Source organism: Dendrobates tinctorius, unplaced genomic scaffold (genome assembly GCF_039654945.1).
Source record: "Dendrobates tinctorius isolate UK_male_01 unplaced genomic scaffold, ASM3965494v1 ptg000011l, whole genome shotgun sequence".
Taxonomy (NCBI): domain Eukaryota; kingdom Metazoa; phylum Chordata; class Amphibia; order Anura; family Dendrobatidae; genus Dendrobates; species Dendrobates tinctorius.
Genome location: NW_027361679.1, coordinates 129,244,378 through 129,265,131, shown reverse-complemented (window position 1 = coordinate 129,265,131; position 20,754 = coordinate 129,244,378). Strand labels below are relative to the sequence as shown.

The window sequence follows — 20,754 nt, the reverse complement described above, 5'->3', positions numbered from 1 at the left end:
TACAATGTCTGCAGAACCTGCAGGGGACGCATCGGATTATCTAAAGCCGACAATGAATTAAGGCTTGCAAGAGACATCAAAATCAATCAAAAAGGATTTTGGGGATACGTCAAACGTGAAAGAAAAGTCAAAGATGCTATAGGATTTTTAAAAGATGAAAATGATGAAATGTCAAGTAAGGATGTTGAGTATGCCAAACTTTTAAATTTCCTATTTTGCATGTTTTCTGTCAGAAAGGAAATGATCTTCACGGTCCTATTAAAGAAATGAAAGAATCCAGGCTCTCTCTAAACAGAAAGATAGTGAGGGAATACTTAGCTAACATAAATTAATTCAAGTCTCCAGGTCCAGATGAATTACACCCCAGAGTACTGAAGGAGATAGCAGAAGAAATTTTTGAACCACTCTCCATAATATTTGAAAATTCTTGGAGATCAGGAGAAGTCCCAGAAGACTGGAGAAGAGCAAATGTTTTTCCCATATTCAAAAAGTGGAAGAAGGTGGACCCAGGGAACTATAGGCCGGTGAGTCTGACTTCTATACCAGGAAAGATCTTTGAACAAATTATTAAACAACATGCATGTACGTACCTTGATAAGAATGAAGTGATTAACCAGAGTCAGCATGGGTTTGTAACAAATAAGTCATGTCAGACTAAATTTCCTTCTATGACAGAATCACTGACTGGGTGGATCAGGGAAATGCTGTAGATATAGTATATATTGACTTCAGCAAAGCATTTGACAAAGTATCTCACACCGTCCTTATTGAAAAAATGACTAAGTATGGAATGAACAAGGCAACCGTTAGGTGGATTCATAAGTGGCTTAGTGATCGTATCCAAAGAGTGGTCGTAAATGGCTGCACATCCAGTTGGAAGAATGTCTCAAGTCGGGTACTACAGGGCTCTGTTCTGGACCCTGTATTGTTCAACATCTATATCAATGATTTAGATGAAAGAATTGAGAGCACACGGATTAAATTTGTTGATGACACAAAGTTAGGAGGGATAGCTAATACTAAAGAGAGAGAGAGTATTCAAAAAGATATAAATAAACTGCTGTAGTGGGCAGCAACTAATAGAATGTTTTTTAACAGGGAAAACTGCAAAGTACTACATCTGGGCAATAAAAATGAAAAAAGCATATACAGAATAGGAGGAATAGGTCTAAGCAACAGCACATGTAAAAAAGACTTGGGTATACTAATAGATCATAAACTAAACATGAGTCAACAGTGTGATGCAGCAGCAAAAAAGGAAAATACAATTCTGGGATGTATTAACAAAAGCATACAGTCTAGATGTTGTGAAGTCATTATCCCCCTCTACTCCTTTTTTGTCAGACCTCATCTGGAATACTGTGTCCAGTTGTGGGCACATTTTAAAAAAAAGACAACAACAAACTGGAGCAAGTTCAGAGAAGAGCGACCAGATTGGTGACAGGTCTGCAAACCATGTCCTATGAGGAACGGCTACAGGATTTGGGAATCTTTAGCTTGCAAAAAAGAAGACCGAGAGGAGACTTAAGAGCCGTCTACAAATATCTCAAGGGCTGTCACATTGTATAAGGATCATCTTTATTCTCATTTGCACAAGGAAAGACTAGAAGCAATGGGATTAAACTGAATGGGAGGAGACACCGATTAGATATTAGAAAAAACTTCTTGACAGGGTGAACAATGAGTGGAACAGGCTATCACGAGAGGTTGTGATTTCTCCTTCAATGGAAGTCTTCAAACAGAGGCTGGACAGACATCTGTCTGGGATGACTTCGTGAATCCTGCTTTGAGCAGGGGGTTGGACCAGATGACAGAGGAGGTCCCTTCCAACTCTACCATTGTATGATTCTATGAAATGCCCCTATATACAAGTAATTTTTTACGTTTCTGTAAAGGAGATTCTTTAGATTGGTAAAGTTTAGTTTATCAGAAAGATGTGAGATCCATATATTGAGCTCATGGTATGGACCACGAAACATGGACTATATTATGTCCATCGGTATTAGGTTCCTGAAGCTAAAGAGACTTTCTGCAGATGGGCACAAGCCTTGCCAGAACAGAGCAGAAATCTGCCAAACCATCAGTAGATAATACTTGAGTATATCTATGCTTCTGCACAAAATGCATTGGTGAAGTTGCTCAATTATAAAGTTAGGGACTTGATCATGAAAGAGACAAGAGGTTATTCAGACATAACCATTTAGTCACTCAGTCTAAATGCTCCTAGACCTTTTCCAAGAGTAATGAGGACTAAACCCCCATATACACCAACCAAGATTTTCACTTCCATAAATCCTCCTTACTGGAATTAGGGGAAATTTCATAGCACAGTTTCCATTTGCTCACATCACAGGATGGAACATTTTCTCCATTAATTACAAGTCATTTTACCTCAGGACTAGAAGTCAATGACTATACTATGAGACATCTTATCTATGTCAGCGTACAACTGTTTAGGAGTTGTTTTGTTTGTTTTTTTCTTTATATTATTTTTTAATACTACTATCTTGCAATGACAATTGACCCTCACATTCTCCTTCTACAACTCAGAGTTCAGTGGACAATGTCCAATATACACTAGACTAGGAAAACAGACTGGGAATAGATACATGTATAACAACCGACAACATTCACAACAAGTCTTCAGAGTAACATGAACTCCTAAGCTTACCTTTTTATGAACCTTCACTTGCTCATCTCCATATTTGTTGATGTCCTTTATTAAATCGTTCAACTTCTTGCTTAGCTCTAAATGACAGAGGGCCAGCTTGTCTGAAGAGACTCGAAACATCTCCCACATTGGGGCGAAGGTTCTGCACAGAAAGAACACCAAAAATTATGAGAAGTGTATTACAAAACCCAAATCCACGTTTTTGTTCAAGAAATGAAAAGTTACCCAAGGTGGCTTCCACTGCTGACCATCTTGGACAATTTCTGCATAGATTTTGAATATGCCTCCTCCACTGCTGCCCTAAAAGTTAACCATAAAGAAAAAACAGGTAAGAGCCAACGAATAGGCACTGAAATGAAGAGACACTCCCGTACCTTTTAAAACATAGATTTGTTTTTTTTGTGTGTGAAAAAAGGTCACATTTTTTTCCTTGGTGATTGCTGCCATTATATTTTTTTTTCTTAACCTCCTTCAGTTATTAAAAAATTATAATTGTCTAAATTTTTCCCCATTGTCACCCTGCAGTAGATCACTTGAAAACAAAGCCCTTCCATGTTCATCAGCAGGGCAGTCTGTACCATGGATTTTAGTGCGTAAAACAGCGATAACCTTACCATACCTTAAAAAGAACAGACTCAGCAGTTGGCTGAAATAAAAGGGATATTTCAGGCCTGTGCAGTGATCTGGCTTTTGCTATAATAGCCTTTTGTGTGTCAGGCATCAGCAAAATTCTAAAACCTTCAGAGTGGTGAGAAATAGGCAGACTCACCACGATGAATATAGTCTATCTTCAGGTCAATTAAAGGGATTGTCCCCTTTCAGAGAGCTTTCGCCTGTTTGATCAGCTCATTGAGAAAGAACAAAAATAAATAAAATTTAAAAAAAAATAAAAAAAGGACAAAAACCTGCACTTCAGATACTTTCCCAGGCTCAAGAAATGTGTTTAAAGCGCTGCCTAGTCTCTGTTTGACTGCAGTGGTTATGTTGACAGTGCTGCAGCCAAACACTGAACTCGGCGGCTCGTGCTGTTCAGATCTACGCTGTTAAGCTCAATGACATTACTGCTGTACCTTATATACAATAACTGGACCGACACCAGAGACACGGCGATGGATCAGTATAGGGTAATTAAAGAGCAATTTGTTTTTATCCCACAATGAAGGGAGTCACACTACCGTATAACACAGCTGTGTGCTGTGTGATAAAACATCGGATTGCACTCTGCCCAGTGATGTACTATGGGGCAGCTCAGATCTGAGATTATTTTCTCATGCGAGAACAATCGCAGCGAGACTCGGCTCACTTGCACCTATGTACTCTAAGTCTATGGGTCAGGGTCAAATATTGCACTGCACTCCATTATCACCTGAGTGCAGTGCAATATACGCCGGTCGGAAGCAGGGGAGAGATGGAGAAATTACTTTCTCTGTCTCCTCCGCACTTGTGCTGTCATTTCTCATGAGGGAGGATCGGAGCACAGAGCGCTGACACTTGGATCACGCTCACAGCAGAGCTGGAGCCGAGTGTCATTAGCTCTCCACTGGTGTGACCCAAGATTTAAGGGGATGGCATTATGAAGACAATACCTATACAAACACCTTGCTAGGACATATTGACTTCATAAATGTTCCCACATTTATGATGTATGAACGAAGAGCTGATCTGCATGAGCAAAATCCTATTTTTGGGGGGAGTGGCTATGTAGCGTGCAGGAGAGGACGCTGCTGAAAGAGCTCCTCAGAATCCTGAAGAAATCCTGGCATCTAGACCCCTTTTTACATAACTTACTGGTGGCGATCTGGACCCACTGGACGTTGGGACCCCCCTGGTGCTCCGCAAGAGAGCGTGAGGTGGTTGCCGCGGGCGGGCGGCCGAGGAGACTGGAGCGGGCGGCTGATCCTGCTCCTCCATGAGGCGGCGGCTATCTTGGGCGCGCGGCTCTGCTGCTGAGGGCTGCGGCGCTGATCCACACCGCTGCACAGCAGGCAGTGAAGATACTGGCAGACCGATAGAGGGGACACGCGGTGAGTGCCCTGGAAAATTGGGCTCTGCGTGTTATTCTCCCCTCCATTAACCCCTCACTGCGCTGGCTGGTGCCATTACTGAGGGAGGCTTTGAGCACCCTCCCCCACTGCTGCTGTCTTTGTGAGGATCCCTCTCCCTCCCCTGGCCACAAGGGACTCTTCTGAATAGTGCTCACGATTATATATAGTCTCCTATCTGCGGCCTATGCTGAAACTATAATATCTACTATTAACCCTGCTGTGAATGCCCTCTGCGGTGGGAATTGTCCGGGGTACATATTTCTGACTGCCTCACTGGATCGTATTGCAATCAGTGATGAGTCGATTTAAAGGGCCAGGAGCGGCAAAAAAATTAAAAGAGTATGCAAGACCCGACCCCTCCGAAATACCTCCTCTCAAGTTCAACGCAAAAATCGCCCCTCTGGGGATGAGGGGGAGACGGAGCAGGAGGAGTTGACCCTCAAACAGGCGTCTGAGCAGTTGATGCAGGATCTCTCGCTGGCCAGGACATCCCTGACGGAGAAAATCGAGGATTTCTACACGGAGGTGGGGAAGCTTTGTCACGATATGCAGGCCATGAAGGGACGTATTACGGAGGTGGAGATGAGGGTTTCCAGGGTGGAGGATACCATTACACCTATGGAGGCCAAATTGACGAAGGTGACGGGCTCCATGAATGCTTGGAAACAAAAGGCGGACGACTTGGAAAATAGAATGCGTCGGAATAATATCCGCATTATTGGTCTGCCTGAGCGCTCAGAAGGTCAGCATCCTGAGCAGTTTCTGGAGGACTGGCTTAAGACCTCCCTGGGAGATGAATTCTCCCCAATGTTTGCTATTGAAAGAGCCCACAGGGTCCCTACAAAACCCCTGCCTCCGGGGGCCCCACCTCGACCTTTCCTGGCACGCCTACTCAATTGTAAGGACAGGGACACCACTCTACGTCTTGCACGACTAAAAAGTCCCATCAAATTCAATAATGCTGTCGTCTCCATCTTTCCGGACTTCTCCATGGAATTGCAGAAGCAGCGGGCGCAGTTCATCGAGGTCAAGAAACGGCTCAGGGACAGAAACATTGTGTACTCGATGATATACCCGGCCCGGCTCCGGGTTGTTCACAGAGGTACCTCCGTGTTTTTTACAGATCCGGCGGAGGCGGCTGAGTGGTTGCGGTCCCATGGGGGATCCCCTGCGAAGGAATCCTAATGTGACGGCTGTTAATTTGAATCCTTTCAGTTACAGGTCTAATTGGAGCTTCTTCGGCGAGGATCCAGTTACCAACAATACCGGACGCTGTGTTCAGTGATGGTATCCCCTTCCTTATTTTTAAATGGGGGCGTGAGACTGTGCTCCTACATGACTAAGTTCTTGTTTTGTGTTTTCTCTTTTCAAGGTTTTAGTTTTTATAGGTATTTAGGTAAATGCCGCAGCCGATGCCAACTTTGTTCTCTAGGCGATGTCTCTGCATTCTGTTCGGGTACCACTGCGCAACATACTCAGATAGGCGGGAATGAGTTCTGAGCTAATTTGTATGACCTGGAATGTAAGGGGCATAAAGCCCCCCCCGAAAGAAAATTAAGGTATTCTCATAGATTAGACAATATCGCCCTCATATTGTGGCTCTGGTTGAGACGCACCTGACCAGAGATACGGTTCGGTGGGTGCAAAAACCATGGGTACAGTGGTTTATACATGCCTTACACACCAGCTATTCCAGGGGAGTTTCACTATTAATACATTAAGATGTTCGGTGGGAGACCAGGGAGGCCCGGAAAGACCCAGAGGGACAATTTGTGTTTGTACATGCGCTAATTAACTTTAAAAAATATGTTGTTATCCTGTGTATTTACAACCCTCCCCCAGCGAATATGTCCATTATCCAGAAGGCATTGAGTTTCGCCCTGAATTACCTGGATGCTCACGTTATTTGTATGGGAGATTTTAATTTGGTGATGAATAATCATCTAGATAAGCTGAGACTGAGTGACGGGGTGCAGAACGGGACATCCCCCCCCGGTTACATCCCAGCTGTCACAATTCATGGCGGGCAGCGGGTGGCTAGACCTATGGAGAATGCGCCATCCTGAGACAAGGGAGTATACTTGCCATTCCTCCACTAAACGCTCCCTATCTCATATAGACTACATTTTTGGATCCAGCAGCTTAGCGATATGTGTTGACAATATTGAACATGGCACTAGGGGGATTTCAGACCATAGTCCGGTTGTTCTTAAACTTAAATTTGGCCCATCGACCAACAGGATAACAGGGAAGTTGAACCCCTTTTGGCTGAATATGATTAAATCGCCTGACAGAACGATAGATCAGTTACGTTGCTTCGTCTCGTCCCACCCTGAACCCCGAAATGTTAATATATTTTGGGACACTCTTAAAGCTTATCTGAGGGGTTGTTTATACTCTACGATCTCTTATATTAAACGGGTGACATCGGAGGAGGATGACGAGATGGAGCGACGTCTGAAAAATTCGGAGGCAGCCTATATATCTGATCAAACGAATAGCAATAGGGTAGAGTGGTTGACTGCTCAAAGGTTACATACTCAATATATTGATACTAAAACTAAACGTAAACTATTTTTTACTAGACAATCTTATTTTGAAATGGGGAATCAAGCTAGTAAATTCTTGGCTTATTTGGTGTGACAGCATAATACAACTAACAAAATTCTACAGATTCGCAACTTGGATGGTACTCTGGTTTCTTCAACGGAGGAAATTCTGAAATGTTTTTCTGATTCTTATAGTTGATTGTATAATTATAAAACTGATATGGACGGCCCAGGGTGTCTAAATTACTTGTCAGATATAGAGTTTCCTACGCTGAGTCCTTCCCAGCAGGCCTTTATGGATGCTGAATTTACTCTGGAGGAGGTGGAGGATGCCATAAAGGATATGGCCTCTGGGAAGGCCCCTGGGCCAGATGGGTTCCCTGTTGAACTGTACAGGAAATACCAGGAGATACTGGCGCCTCTTTTGTTGACGGTGTTTCAGGGGATTTGGGAAGGGGGATGCATGCCGGAATCCTTCAATGAGGCCAATATAATAGTTCTTAAAAAGGAGGGGAAAGACCCTTTAGATTGTGGATCTTATCGGCCCATATCATTGGTAAATGTGGATTATAAGATTTTTACAAAAATTTTGGCCAAGAGGTTGAATTCAGTCATATTAGGTCTTGTACACTCTGACCAAACTGGCTTTATGCCTGGTAAGAGCACCTCCATTAATATTAGACGAGTCCAGTCAGTGGTCCAATATAGCTCCCTGGTGCAGGACAACGAATGGGCATTGGCATCGCTGGACGCGGCCAATGCCTCTCTTGAATGGCCTTTTGTCCGTACATGTTTTCAGAGGTACATGAAGCCTAAGGCCCGGGTCATTGTAAATAATTCCATATCTGAGCCATTTTCACTGCATAGGGGAACTCGTCAGGGTGTCCCCTTTTCCCGGCCCTTTTTGCTCTTGCTATTGAGGCACTGGCAATTCGTATAAGATCTTCCCCTAATGTTGCTGGTATAGAAATAGCAGGTCGGACAGACACCATAGGCCTATATGCTGACGACATGGTGATATTTATGGACAAAGCGGAGGAAACCCTGACAAGAGTGATCACTATTATAAATAAATTTGGTAAATTTTCTGGCCTATATATAAATTGGGGGAAATCTGCTCTGATGCCTCTTTCTCATGCTCCGATGCCACGACTTGAGACTCTCTCCTTGCTACTCATTGTAACCAGTTTTAAATACCTGGGTGTCCATATTTCTAAAGACAGTAAACTTGATTTGCACCTTAATATATATCTCCTACATTTGATGGTTAAAGTCAAATTTGCGATCTGGGGTAAACTTTCACTGTCTGTGGCCGGACGTATTAAATTTAATTAAAATATTACTCCCCAAACTTAGCTACTTTCTTCAACATAGTGCTGTAGTGGTGCCCAGATCCTTTTTCGCTGGTTTGAATTCCCAAATCACATCTTTTATATGGGGGAAAACTATGCCCAAACTTAAGCTAGCCACTTTGCAGAGGCCCAAGAAGAGAGGGGGGGCAGCGTTACCCGATTTCTTCCTTATTATTTGTCTGGGCAGGCCAAAGCCATAAGCACGTGGATGCCTGGCGGTCACCTACCTAATTCTGAAAACCATTTACTTCATGCCGCACAAACTAGTTGCCCATTGGGATTTTTGGAAATGAGGAAAACAAATGTCTCACGACTGCTGCCCCTGCTTCGTCTGGCACGATCAATATGGAAACAGATCAAGAGGGTGGTTGGATTTGAGGATATTGTAGCTGAGATGCCCCTATGGAATAATGGTTACCTTCCGGCGTTACTTGAACATCCATCTGCCGAGTTTTGGGCTCAATATGGTGTCTCTACGATAGGCGATCTGTATGACCGTGGAACTTTGATCTCTTTTGAACAATTACAAATTAATCGCAGTGTCCCGAGGTCTCAGTTCTTCCGTTATTTACAGCTAAGATCAGCGTTTCAATCACATATGAGATGTATAGGTACAGATATTTCATCTCTACCCTTGATAGGGATCCTTAAATCACAGGGCCCCCAGGGTCTCATCTCTTCTCTATATACATATCTGTTGTCAATAGGGACAGAATCCACCATAGACTCCGTTAAGAAGAAGTGGGAAAGGCTCATCCCAGATACACAGGGAGAGGAGTGGGAAGAAATTCTAGAGTCATCGATCAAGGTATCTCCGTCTGTTAACAACAGGATGATACAGTTATATATTATAAATCAATCATATTTGACTCCAACTCGGCACTTTAAGATGGGCCGATACCAATCGTCGGAATGTTTGAGATGTCATTCAATAGATGCAGACTTTGTTAATATGATTTGGTGTTGTCCGGTTGTTGCACAATATTGGAGGGAAGTGACATCACTACTGACGTCTCTGGTACAAATTCCTGTTCCCCTTGAGCCACTGGTCTGTCTATTTGGAGTATGGGATGAGGAGACATGGGGTCAATATGTTGGGATATTCCTAAGAGACACTGTTTATGGCACGAAAGGTACTGGCATTGCGGTGGATGGGGAGTTCATCTCCCTCTCTCGGGTCCTGGATCAGCCTGGTAAACTCGATTATTCCATATGAGCGCACGTTATATCAGAATAGAGGGTGCCCAGGTAAATTCGACAAGATATGGGAGAGGTGGAATTCCTCTAACCTTACTTTGCAGAGTGTAGATGTCACATAATAAACAACTAAGTGTGTGGAAGTAGGCTGCGGAATAGTTTGTTTTTTTGTTCTTGTATATGTAGGTATTGCTTTAGTAGTCAGGTATATCTCATCACTGGAATAATAACACAAGGCCACTGTGACTTAATGCATATTATGTTTTGCTTTATTTGTATGCAACTGGTATTTACATTTTGCTGTACATTTTAATGCAGTGTGAAATATATGTGTAATTATATTATGCTTAACATTATATACCAGTATGTCTGCAGTACACTTGTTTATGGTTCAATAAACAAATTAAAAAAAAAAAAAATCCTTTTTTTGGTGGACTCCATGGCACCATTGTAATACATGAATGGCTGCCATGTAAATCCTACACATTTTTTCTTGCAGTGCATCCTGAATGGCAAAAAAAAAAAAAAAAGCAGGTTCTCCATGGTGTTGAATTTTAAAAGTGATTTTGTATGAGAACATTGACATTTTAAGACTAATTTTGGTACAAACAAACTTTTTGGATATGCCACAGAACGTAAATATGAGAATATTTTTTTCTCTCTGAAGCCAATGGAGAGTTTTCTTGGCTGTCTGTTTGGGATCATTGTCTTGCTGAAGTGTCTACCGTTGTTGTTTCATCTTCATCATCCTGGTAGATGGCAGCAGATTGTGATCAAGAATGTCTCCGTACATTTGTCCAGTCATCCTTTCTTCAATTATATGAAGTTTGCCAGTGCCGTATGCTGAAAAAACCAGGGCTGTGGAGTCGGAGTCGGAGCTCATTTTTGTGGAGTTGGAGTCGGTGTAAAATGGACCGACTCCTAAAATATATAATAAATTGGGTACAGTAGTTTAATGCAGAATGTGCTGAATATTTTTTCATAGGAATTTGGGAAAGTTATGAAATGTCCTATAAATGACTGTTATATTCCTGATCTAAGGCTACATTCACACATAGCATTTTTTGAGGATACATTTTTCAGCTGCAAAAGCAGATCAGCTTTTTAAAAAACCGCATCACCTGAAAGGTTTTTGAGCTCATAGATGTTTTCAATAGCAAAAGCAGATTAGAAATCTGCTCTATCCATTTATCCATATCTGTCTATCCATATCTTATCTGTACCAAAAAGAATGAAAGCCGGGTAGCACACAGACTAACACTCCCTTTTTTTTTAGCACCAGTCAGGTACACCTCATAGTTGCCCAAAAGGACGCCCAGGCCAGGCATTGCGCGTCTTCAGTAACAAATCAACATCAATTGATAGTTGGAATAATTAGACTGCATTCATCACCACATCTTCTTGAGGTGCAGGCTTTATTTTCAAGTGTAGGCGTGTGCAGTATGAGGTTCTGCAGCAGCTGAGGTGTGCAGTATGCGGTTCTGCGGAACAGTATGAGGTTCTGCCCCCCCAGAGATTTGATCCTGGCTACGCCCATGGTGTGAATGTAGCCTGAGGATCTAGGCTTTGTCTTAGCTGAGACAAGTCAGTGCTGCACTCCAGCACCAGTGAAGCTCCTCCTCTACAGACAATGTACAAAGTAAACACACTCAGAAAGAAGGAAGGCCTGCACTCATCTCAGAAGAATTGCTAGAGTGAACAGGATAACAAGATTAAGGTAATTACTTCTTAAAGCATATTTAAACTTTCAATAAACTGTGCATAAATCAATAGTCCAGTATACTGTATGTTCTCTCTGTATGCTTGTTTGTTTTTTCTTTGAGCTCATACTTTTGGGAAGCTAGCTTTCATACTACATACAATATACAGGGAAAATACAGCAACAGGATTGATGAGGACTTATACGAGGACTTGTATAGGTATAGAAGCCAAAACATCAAGTTATTAGCTCTGTTATCAGTTTCTTTGTTCCTGGAGTATGATACACAACAAACTTGCTCCCTCCTCCCCTCTCCATAGACTGTGAAGCAATTAGTGAGCTGTACCCTAAGAAAAGCGTGAAATTGGAAATTCAAAGTAAAGCTATGCAATAACATATTTTACAAACTTTATATTTGTCATCTGTACTATTGATTTATGCAAAGTTTGTTTTATTTCTATCTAAAACTATATTGTGGGGAAAGTATGTATTTGATACACTGTCGATTCCCACCTACAAAGAATGGAGAGGTCTGAAATTTTTAATCATAGGTACACTTCAACTGAGAGAAACAGAATCTACAGGAAGTGTCTGACCTCTGTAATTGCAAACAAAGGTTTCTGTACCAAATAATAAGTTCTGTTTTTCTATTGTATCAAATACGTATTTCACGCAATAAAATGCATATATTATTTAAATCATACAATGTGATTTTCTGGATTTTTTTTTTAGTCTGTCTCTCAGAGGTGAAGTGTACAACTGCAGACCTCTCCATTCTTTGTCGGTGGGAAAACTTGCAAAATTGTCAGTGTATCAAATTCTTATTTTCCCCACTGTACATGGTTCCCTGTTCTTGCGGAAAATATACATCATTTTATTTTATAGGACAAAATTATTTTGAGAGTGAATTTATATGATTACAAAATGTCTAAGAAGCTCCCCATAAAGTCAGCTGTATTTGAGCATTTCACAGTGACTCAAGATGAAAAATATTTTGTGTGTCAATGTATGATAAGTGACCCAGAGGAAAACAAATGCTGTGATGCCAAAATCAGTGCATACTCAGGCAGTGATAAAAATGCTCCTACAAGAGCTTCCAATCCAAAAAGACATTTAGAACGCTTCAACCCAGAAGTTTTCAAATCTGTGACTGAGAAAGATAACAGCAGCACCAAGAAACCCACGCCCAGCACTTCCTGCCAGGCAAAGGAAGAGGAAAGAGCATCTTAAACATCATTAACAAGATATTTTGTAAGTGACAAAGTTACTGTAACAATGACAGCAGATATGTTTAAAAGATCGCTCATACAGATTGTTGTGAAGGACGGTGTACCATTGTTATTTGCACGACCAGCTTTTACAGCTCTTAATGGAGAAATGGCCCACAAACTTGGTGTTTCTCTGGAAAGAGAAAGTATTAGAAAATTAGTGATTGAAGAAGCTCTTAAACAAAAGGAAGATCTTAAAAAGACTATCAAAAGATGCTTCATGTTTCTTAAAATGGATGCCTGCACACGTCACAGAGTGAACTATTTTGCCATCAATGTTCGATATGTTTGTGACAACAAAGAAATTGTTACCAAGACACTGGCAGTAAAAGATACTAAAGCTCATCACAGCAGCCAGTTTCTCCAGGCCTTAGTGGAAAAAGTTCTGCGAGATTACAAACTCAAAAAAGAACAGGTTTTTGCTATTGTAACGGACAATGCTTCAAACATAAGTACAATTCAACTGATGAATGAGAGTAATGAACAACAGCTAGAAGAAAATTTAGGATTCAGTATGTTTGAGATGGAAGGCCACAGTGCTGTTCATGTAACTGAGAAATAAACAGATATTACAACAGAAGAACAGCAAAATTATACTGTAGAAATAGATGATCTTGTTGAAGCTGCTTCAAAACACGTTCACATTCAACACATGCGCTGTGTTGTGCACACGCTGCAGCTGGCAATAAGAGATAGTCTGCAAGAGGGACATGCTGGAAATCTGATTGGAAAAGTGAGGAAATTGGTTATTGCCGCCAAAACCTCTAAAATTGATTCCATCTTGAAGAGACGTGCTGGGAAAGGGGCAATTGTTGATCAAGCCACTTGGTGGGGCAGCACTTATTTAATTATTGAGCGATTGCTTGAACGAAAACCGTTTCTTATAGATATGGCGAACCCTCAGGTAACCCTAAATGAAGGTTAATGGACACAAGTGGCTGAATTGAAGGAATTGCTTAATCACCCATTTACAGGGACTAAAAAATTACAAGCTGAGGATATCTCCTGGCACTTCCATAAGGGAGTGGAAGAACTTGCTATTTTGCCTGTCCCAAAGAGGAGGTTTAATCGCAGATGGCATTTCTGCTTCATGGAAACGGAGAGAAACACAGCTATTGGAAAATAAAAATTTTCTGGCAGCTGTTTATGTGGACCCAAGGCATCATATACTGCTTGATGATCAACAGCTTACTAAAGGAAAAGAAGCTCTGACTGAGGTAGCAGTTAGGATGAGTGGCCAACAGGAGGACTGCCAGGCGCAAGAGGACTTGGGTCATGACAGTGCTACTGCTACCATATCTTCATCCTCATCAGATGAGGAGTTTGACTTTGACAAGTATTTGAATGACATGGAGCAGGCAAAGCGTTGCCGCAAGGAAAAAGATTTCACTCCGTCTCCTATAGCAGCAGATTGACCATATTTCAGCAAAATGTTTCACTTGCTCTCAAAGAAATAGAAAAATTCAACTGTTCAACAAAACTGACTGTGCATGAAGCAATTCCTTTATACCCGGAAATTATTAGAGATGTTGCCCATGTGGTTACGGCTTTGCCTCCAACCCAAGTTCGTGTAGAGAGGTTGTTCTCTAGCCTTAAAATTATTAGGTCAGATTTGAGGTCATCTATGAAGGAGGATCTTATGGAGGCAATTCTATTTCTTAGAACAAATTCACAGACTGCACAAATGTTATTTAGTAGGTTTTTGTTGAAAACTTTTTTGCCACTTACATACTGTAGTTTATTACATAGTGTTATATATACACACACACACACACATTATATTATATATTATATACACACACCCAAACACAAACAGGGGTTGGACAAAATAATGGAAACACCTAACGTTTTGGCATCATCATAATCTTCGAACATGTTATATACATGCCAACCGTGACATATGGTAATGTTTTGTAGTTGATTATTTGTGTTATGTGATATGTGTATGAAAATTAACTGTTTGTTTTGCAGAATTGTAAGAACATTGATGAAAACCTGATACCAATGGCAGACCTCTCGGATTTTTAAAGAGGCCAAATTGTTGGTGCTCGTATGGCAGGCGCTAGTGTAACAGAAAGTGCCCGAATGCTTGGCGTGTCAAGAGGTACTGTCTCCAAAGTAATGACTGCGTTTGAAAGAGAAGGAAAAACGTCCGCAGCAAAGCACAGGTCCGGCCGAAAGTCGAAGTTGACTGAGAGACCGTCGGACTCTAAAGCGAATTGTGAGAGGATCGCAAGACCACGGCTCCGAAAATCACTGCTGAGCTCAATGAACAACTACAGAACCCAGTTTCCACGAAAACTGTTCGTCGGGAGCTGCACAAATCTGGATTCCACGGAAGAGCTGCAGTTCGAAAACCAATGCTCTCAATGACAAATGTTTCCAAGCGTTTAGAGTGGTGTAGAAACCTCCAGAATTGGTCCCTCGAGCAGTGGAAACATGTGATATTCTCAGACGAATCATCGTTTACCCTATTTCCGATCTCCGGCCGAGTGTACATTTGGAGACAACCGAAAGAAGCATTCCATCCAGACTGCCTTCTCCAAACAGTAAAACATGGCGGAGGTTCCATTATTTTGTCCAACCCCTGTATATATGTGTAAAAATCGATATTACATTGTGTATTACATATTTACAATTTATTACAGTTGTGTTCTAAAATTATATTCCAATAAATATATATGATGTTCTATCTACATATCTTGATTATTGTATCATAAAAATGATTAAATGTCTGATGATCACATTGTACTACAATAAATTTTTCACTTAAATATAAGAAATATATGTGGGAGTTGGAGTCGGTGTAAGGGAAATTGAGGAGTTGGAGTCGCAGGTTTGGCTTACAGACTCCACAGCACTGGAAAAAACAGCTCCACACCATGATGTCCTCACCTCCAAACTTCACTGTAGGTATGGTGTTTTGGTGGGTATTATGGCATCCATAGAGTACAATTTGCATTTCATCTGACCAGAATATATTCTCCCAATATATCACCTGCTTGTCTAAGTGTTGTTGAGCAAACTGTAAACGCGCTTGAACATGCTCTTTTGTTCAGCACTGGAGTCTTGCATGATAAACGTGCATACAGGCCATGAAGTTTGAGTACATTGCCTATTATTTTCTTTGAAACAATTGCACCTGCTGATTCCGAGTCTTTCTGTAGGTCTCCACAGATCGTCCTTGACTCTTGGACAACTCTTGATAATTCTTTTCACGCCGCTGTCTGAAATCTTTTGGGGAGCACCTGGTCGAGGCTGCTTTATGGTGAAATGATGTCCTTTTCACTTCCAGATTACGCCTCAATATTGCTCACTGGAAACTTCAGTAGATCAGAAATTCTTCTGTAATCAATGCCATCAGTATGTTTTGCAATAATAAGGTTGTGAAGGTATAGATAAAGCTCATAGTTTTACCCATCATGAGAGGTTTCTTGTGTGGCACCTTAATAGTGAAACACCTTTTAAAAGGCCTTCAGTTTAACTAGTTGAAAGTTTTCACTAAGAGACAGGATTGCTTTCTAATTACTGGTAGATTTCAGCTGGTGTCATGACTTTCCATGGCTTTTTGTATCGCTCTTTCTTCATGTTTAAATACTACCGGTGTAATTTCTCATTGTAAACACGACTTCATTTATAGACATCTATGGATTGATTTCTTTGCCTGTGTGGACTAGATGGGTTGTTACAGACATCTGGTGAGAATTTCATGTCAACACTTTTAGAAAAATATTTACTTAGAAAATTGATGACGTGCTCAATACTTATTTCACACGGCATGTGTGAGAATTTCTCTTTAATGATATAGTCGCTGAGTACATGCAGTCACAAAGAACATCATGTGTGACTTCATGAAGGATTGGAGGCATGTGACATCATATGCCTTATTACAAAGGAACTCTCTCCTAAAGACATTGCTTTAAAGTGTTATTCTCATATTAAAAAAAGGCAGTGAACTTGCGATATTGAGAAATTAAGCAAGTATTTAATTTACTTACCATTTCCTTCTGCCTTTGTTCTCCCATCATTTTTTTTGCTCACTTCCCAAAGGGACCGGAGACCATTGCTGTGGGAGCAGTGGCCGAGCATGTGCATTTTGTTCTTTTTGAACTTTTTCCTTTATACTTTTATTATTTTCTTTTGTCCCCGATATTTAACTTATTCATGTTATAGTTTGTACTATATGCTGGAATACTTCAGTACTGCATTGTAGTGAAATTACCCACCGGCTATGAAAGATAGTAGGAACAAGCAACAGGTCTGGCTTCAAAGAAGTACAAAGCTGGTCTTAATGGGGGGCCTGCAGTAGGCCCACTGCTGCCATGGCAAACATTCAGCACGTCACTACTAGGTCACAGGGGACTGATTGACATCAGAAGGGATCCTTGTTACTGATCACACAACCTGTCGCTTTAATAGGTTAACCACTTAAATGTTGCTTTCAAAGAGCTCAGTTTCTGAGCCTACGCCACAAATACGCTCCTGACATCTGGTGGATATCAAGAAGGGGTTAATCAAACACACTCCCTCACAGACAGAACATACACGAAATCCACTATTGTCACAAAATCGATAGGTACTCTAAGCAAATGTTGATAGTTGTGTATGTATCCACCCGCCAACGACAGAGTGAGCCCCTTTATCATTTTTAAAGGTTGCAAGAAAACACAGGGCGATCAAGTTCAATCTATAACCTTATTTAGGTGGGATACTTTACAAACGCCTAATCTCGCCACTAGAGATGAGCGAATATTTCAATATTCGGTTTACGATCGCCGAATTAGCAATATTCGATTTGTCGAATATTTGCCAAATATAGCCGTAAACCATTCAAGTCAATGGGAGACAAAAACAAAACGCATGCACAACACCTTCAAATGGGCCCAAAAGCTTCCAAAACACATCAAATGAGGGGCAGACACCAGACAAGTGGCCTCAATTCACCCACAGTACAGATTTTAGCATGGCACTGCAGCAATCAGCCAGGCATGAGGTATCTGGCTCTGGGACAACATTTACAGCTTTCAATTAACATCACAATAAAATGAGGTTCATAAGGGATTGGTGTAGGCCTGCTGTGCTGGGAGCATTGGTACCACATGTTACACCTCTACCTGCTTTCATATGCTGAGCCACACTCCGGTAGCACAAATATGGTATCAGTTTTGTAGACTACTATTGTCAGAAAAATCTAAGGATAGTAAGGCCTGTTTCACACTTCAGTTTTTTTACGTCAGTCAAAATCCGTCGTTTTGCAAAAAAAAAAAAAAAACCACGGATGCACCATATTTTTGGCGGATGTTTTTTTCCTATTGACTTGCATTGCGGCGGATTTTGACGGATGGTCATCCGTTGCAACCGTTTGACGGATCCGTCATAATTTTGACATCCGCTGTCTTAAGTGGACGGACAATGAAACGTTTTTTGTGTGCGTCAAAAAAGCGGATAGCAACGGATCCGTCGCTGTCCGCCATGCGTTATAATGGACGCCTATGGGTGGTGGATCCGCTGGCAACCGATATTTGATGGAATCCACCAACGGATCTTTCTCTCTCTGTCATTTCACTTTAAATTTCATGAAAAATCAGCTAAAAACAGATCCGTCAAAAAACGGATCCTGTGTCATCCGTTTGTGGCAAAAGGGAAACGGATACGTTTTTTCACACTCTGGCGGATTTTGACTGACGTCAAAAAACTGAAATGTGAAACAGGCCTTAATCGGGTAGTTGACTCAAAGAGGATTGAGGACTGCCAGTCTCGGAGGCCTACTGCTACAGGCAACATACATGAAGGAGCACTAACCAGGAGCATTCACATTTGCAAAAATTAGTGGCAGTCACCAACAAAGTGGCATAAATTTCACAAGAGTAGAAATAGTATAATAGGGAACGACACGTCTTCCACTACATCCAGCCCAACAGATGTAGACCGACTGTTCACATTTCCACAAATTTGTGTTAATATCATCATCAGCAGCAACAGTCACAGCAGCCACACTAAAGATATCAGAGTGCAGTTACGTGACATTAATGCATCACACTAAAAAAATGCATAATCGCCTAGTCTATACAATCTATGATTGGGGTGCAAAAGTCCTTGGAGATCCATGACTTGTTGATCTTGGTAAAAGTTAGGCGGTCTACACTTTCAGGGGAGAGCCAGCTGCGCTTATCCATCAGGAGACCACCAGCAGCGCTGAAGACACATTCTGATAGAATGCTGGCTGCTGGGCATGATAAAACATCCAAGGCGAGGAGGCCACTCATCCATTTTTGAAGACCAAAATGTGAAAGGGTCCAAACCCTCCCTGATGGTATTGATATTCAGTTCTAGATATTCCTGCACCATCCTCTCCAATCGTTAACCAAGTGTCAGACTTGGACTCTGTTGTGCTGGTGCACGAACTGGTCTAAAAAAGTGTCAAAGAACTCACAGAAATTGCTTTTCCACTTCCACCACCACTGCTGCTAATGTTTTGGTGTTGATGAATTGACGTGCCAGAGATTGGAAGTCTAGAGCTGCGATGCGCACTGTGTGCCTAACTGCAGTCTTGGGGATAACCTCTCCCAAGGTTGTATAAAAACGTGTTTTGATACTCCAGCATTAACAGATCCCTTTCCAGGGGAAAATTTGGTCTTATAACAGGAATCTAATAGGGAAGCAACCCAGTAGTCAGTACTATTCCTAATCATAACTAAACCTGGGATCATGTTGCAGATAGTGCAGCAAGAAGGCACTCATATGTCGGGCTATTCCATGAGGTCCAAAGCTCATGCTGTACTGGTGGCTGGGTAACACTGATGCTTCTTTCGTCAGTCCCCTCGCATCAACCACGAACTACAGAGAGGAGAAGATTATCTTCTTCATCTCCTGAGATTTGCTCGCCCATCACCTCATCCTCCTCAATTTGTTCCTCGGATATTGCACCTAACAGTTTGTCTGTTATCACCAGCATACCCCCCCCCCCCCCCCATTGATCGCAGTAATCAACCCTCCCTTGGCACCCGCCTGTATGATGAGAGTCTGGAACTTAGAGAGACCATGTTATCCCTTCCGCATCCTCCTCTGCGTCCTCATCTTTCTCTGGGACTACCACCTCTTGCTGCAGACTATTCAAAGTTTGCTCCAGCATATAGATGACCAGAATAGTGATGATGTTGATGACGGCGGCGTCAGCGCCAACCATCTTTGCAGCCATTTCAAAACTATGCAGAAGGGTGCAGAGGTCCTTAATCTGTGCCCACTCCGTAAATGTGATATGCTCCACGTTCGTACGGAGTTAGCTCAGGCTTTAAGACGTTACATATTGCGTCAGGGCTCATTGCTGCTGCCACACTCGCTGCAACATGTGCAGAGTGGAATTCCACCGTGTCGGCACATCCCATATCAACCTGTTAACCGGCATGGACAAAGATCTCTATCGATGCAAGTCGATGATCTGAAGGTGCAAACGCCGGAAGTGACCACACAGCTTCCATGCTTTCTGTAGAAGCTCACCCAGGCTAGGATAGTGGTGGAGAAAACGATGTACCACCAGGTTGAGGACGTGAGCCACACAAGGCACATGTGTGTCAGCTTGCCTCGCCGTAGGGCCGCCACAAGGTTTGCACCGTGATTGGACACAGCCTTCCCTGGATGCAGGTTCGGTGGAGACAGCCATTACTCAATCACAGCCTGGAGAGCCGTCCACAACTCTTCAGCTGTATGACTGCGATCTCCAAGGCATATCAGTTTTAACACTGCCTGATTGCAGTGAGCCCTGGCTGTGCAGTACAGAGGCGGCGGGGATTCACTCTGCACTGTTGGAAGGCATCTCATTAAGGCAGGGGTTGAGGGCGCTGGTGGAGGCCCTAGAGGAGGAGGTAGAAGCAGTGGAGGAAGTGTGAAATATAGAGGTTTGTCCTGCAACCACCAGAGTCACCCAGTGCCCAGTCAGCGAGATGCAATGCCCTTGATCATGCTTACTCGTCCTA

General features: G+C 42.1%; 1 protein-coding gene across 6 annotated transcripts in view; it reads right to left on the bottom strand.

Moving 5' to 3' along the window:
- FCHO1 (FCH and mu domain containing endocytic adaptor 1) overlaps positions 1-20,754 on the bottom strand; it is a 212,451-nt gene that overhangs the window by 98,501 nt on the left and 93,196 nt on the right. For all 6 annotated transcript variants that reach the window (XM_073547749.1, XM_073547741.1, XM_073547775.1 and 3 more), the window contains exons 4-5: positions 2,897-2,971; positions 2,672-2,813 (exon numbers count right to left, since the gene is read on the bottom strand). In XM_073547749.1, coding sequence (XP_073403850.1) covers positions 2,672-2,813; positions 2,897-2,971 — 217 coding nt within the window. The remainder of the gene's footprint in view (positions 1-2,671; positions 2,814-2,896; positions 2,972-20,754) is intronic.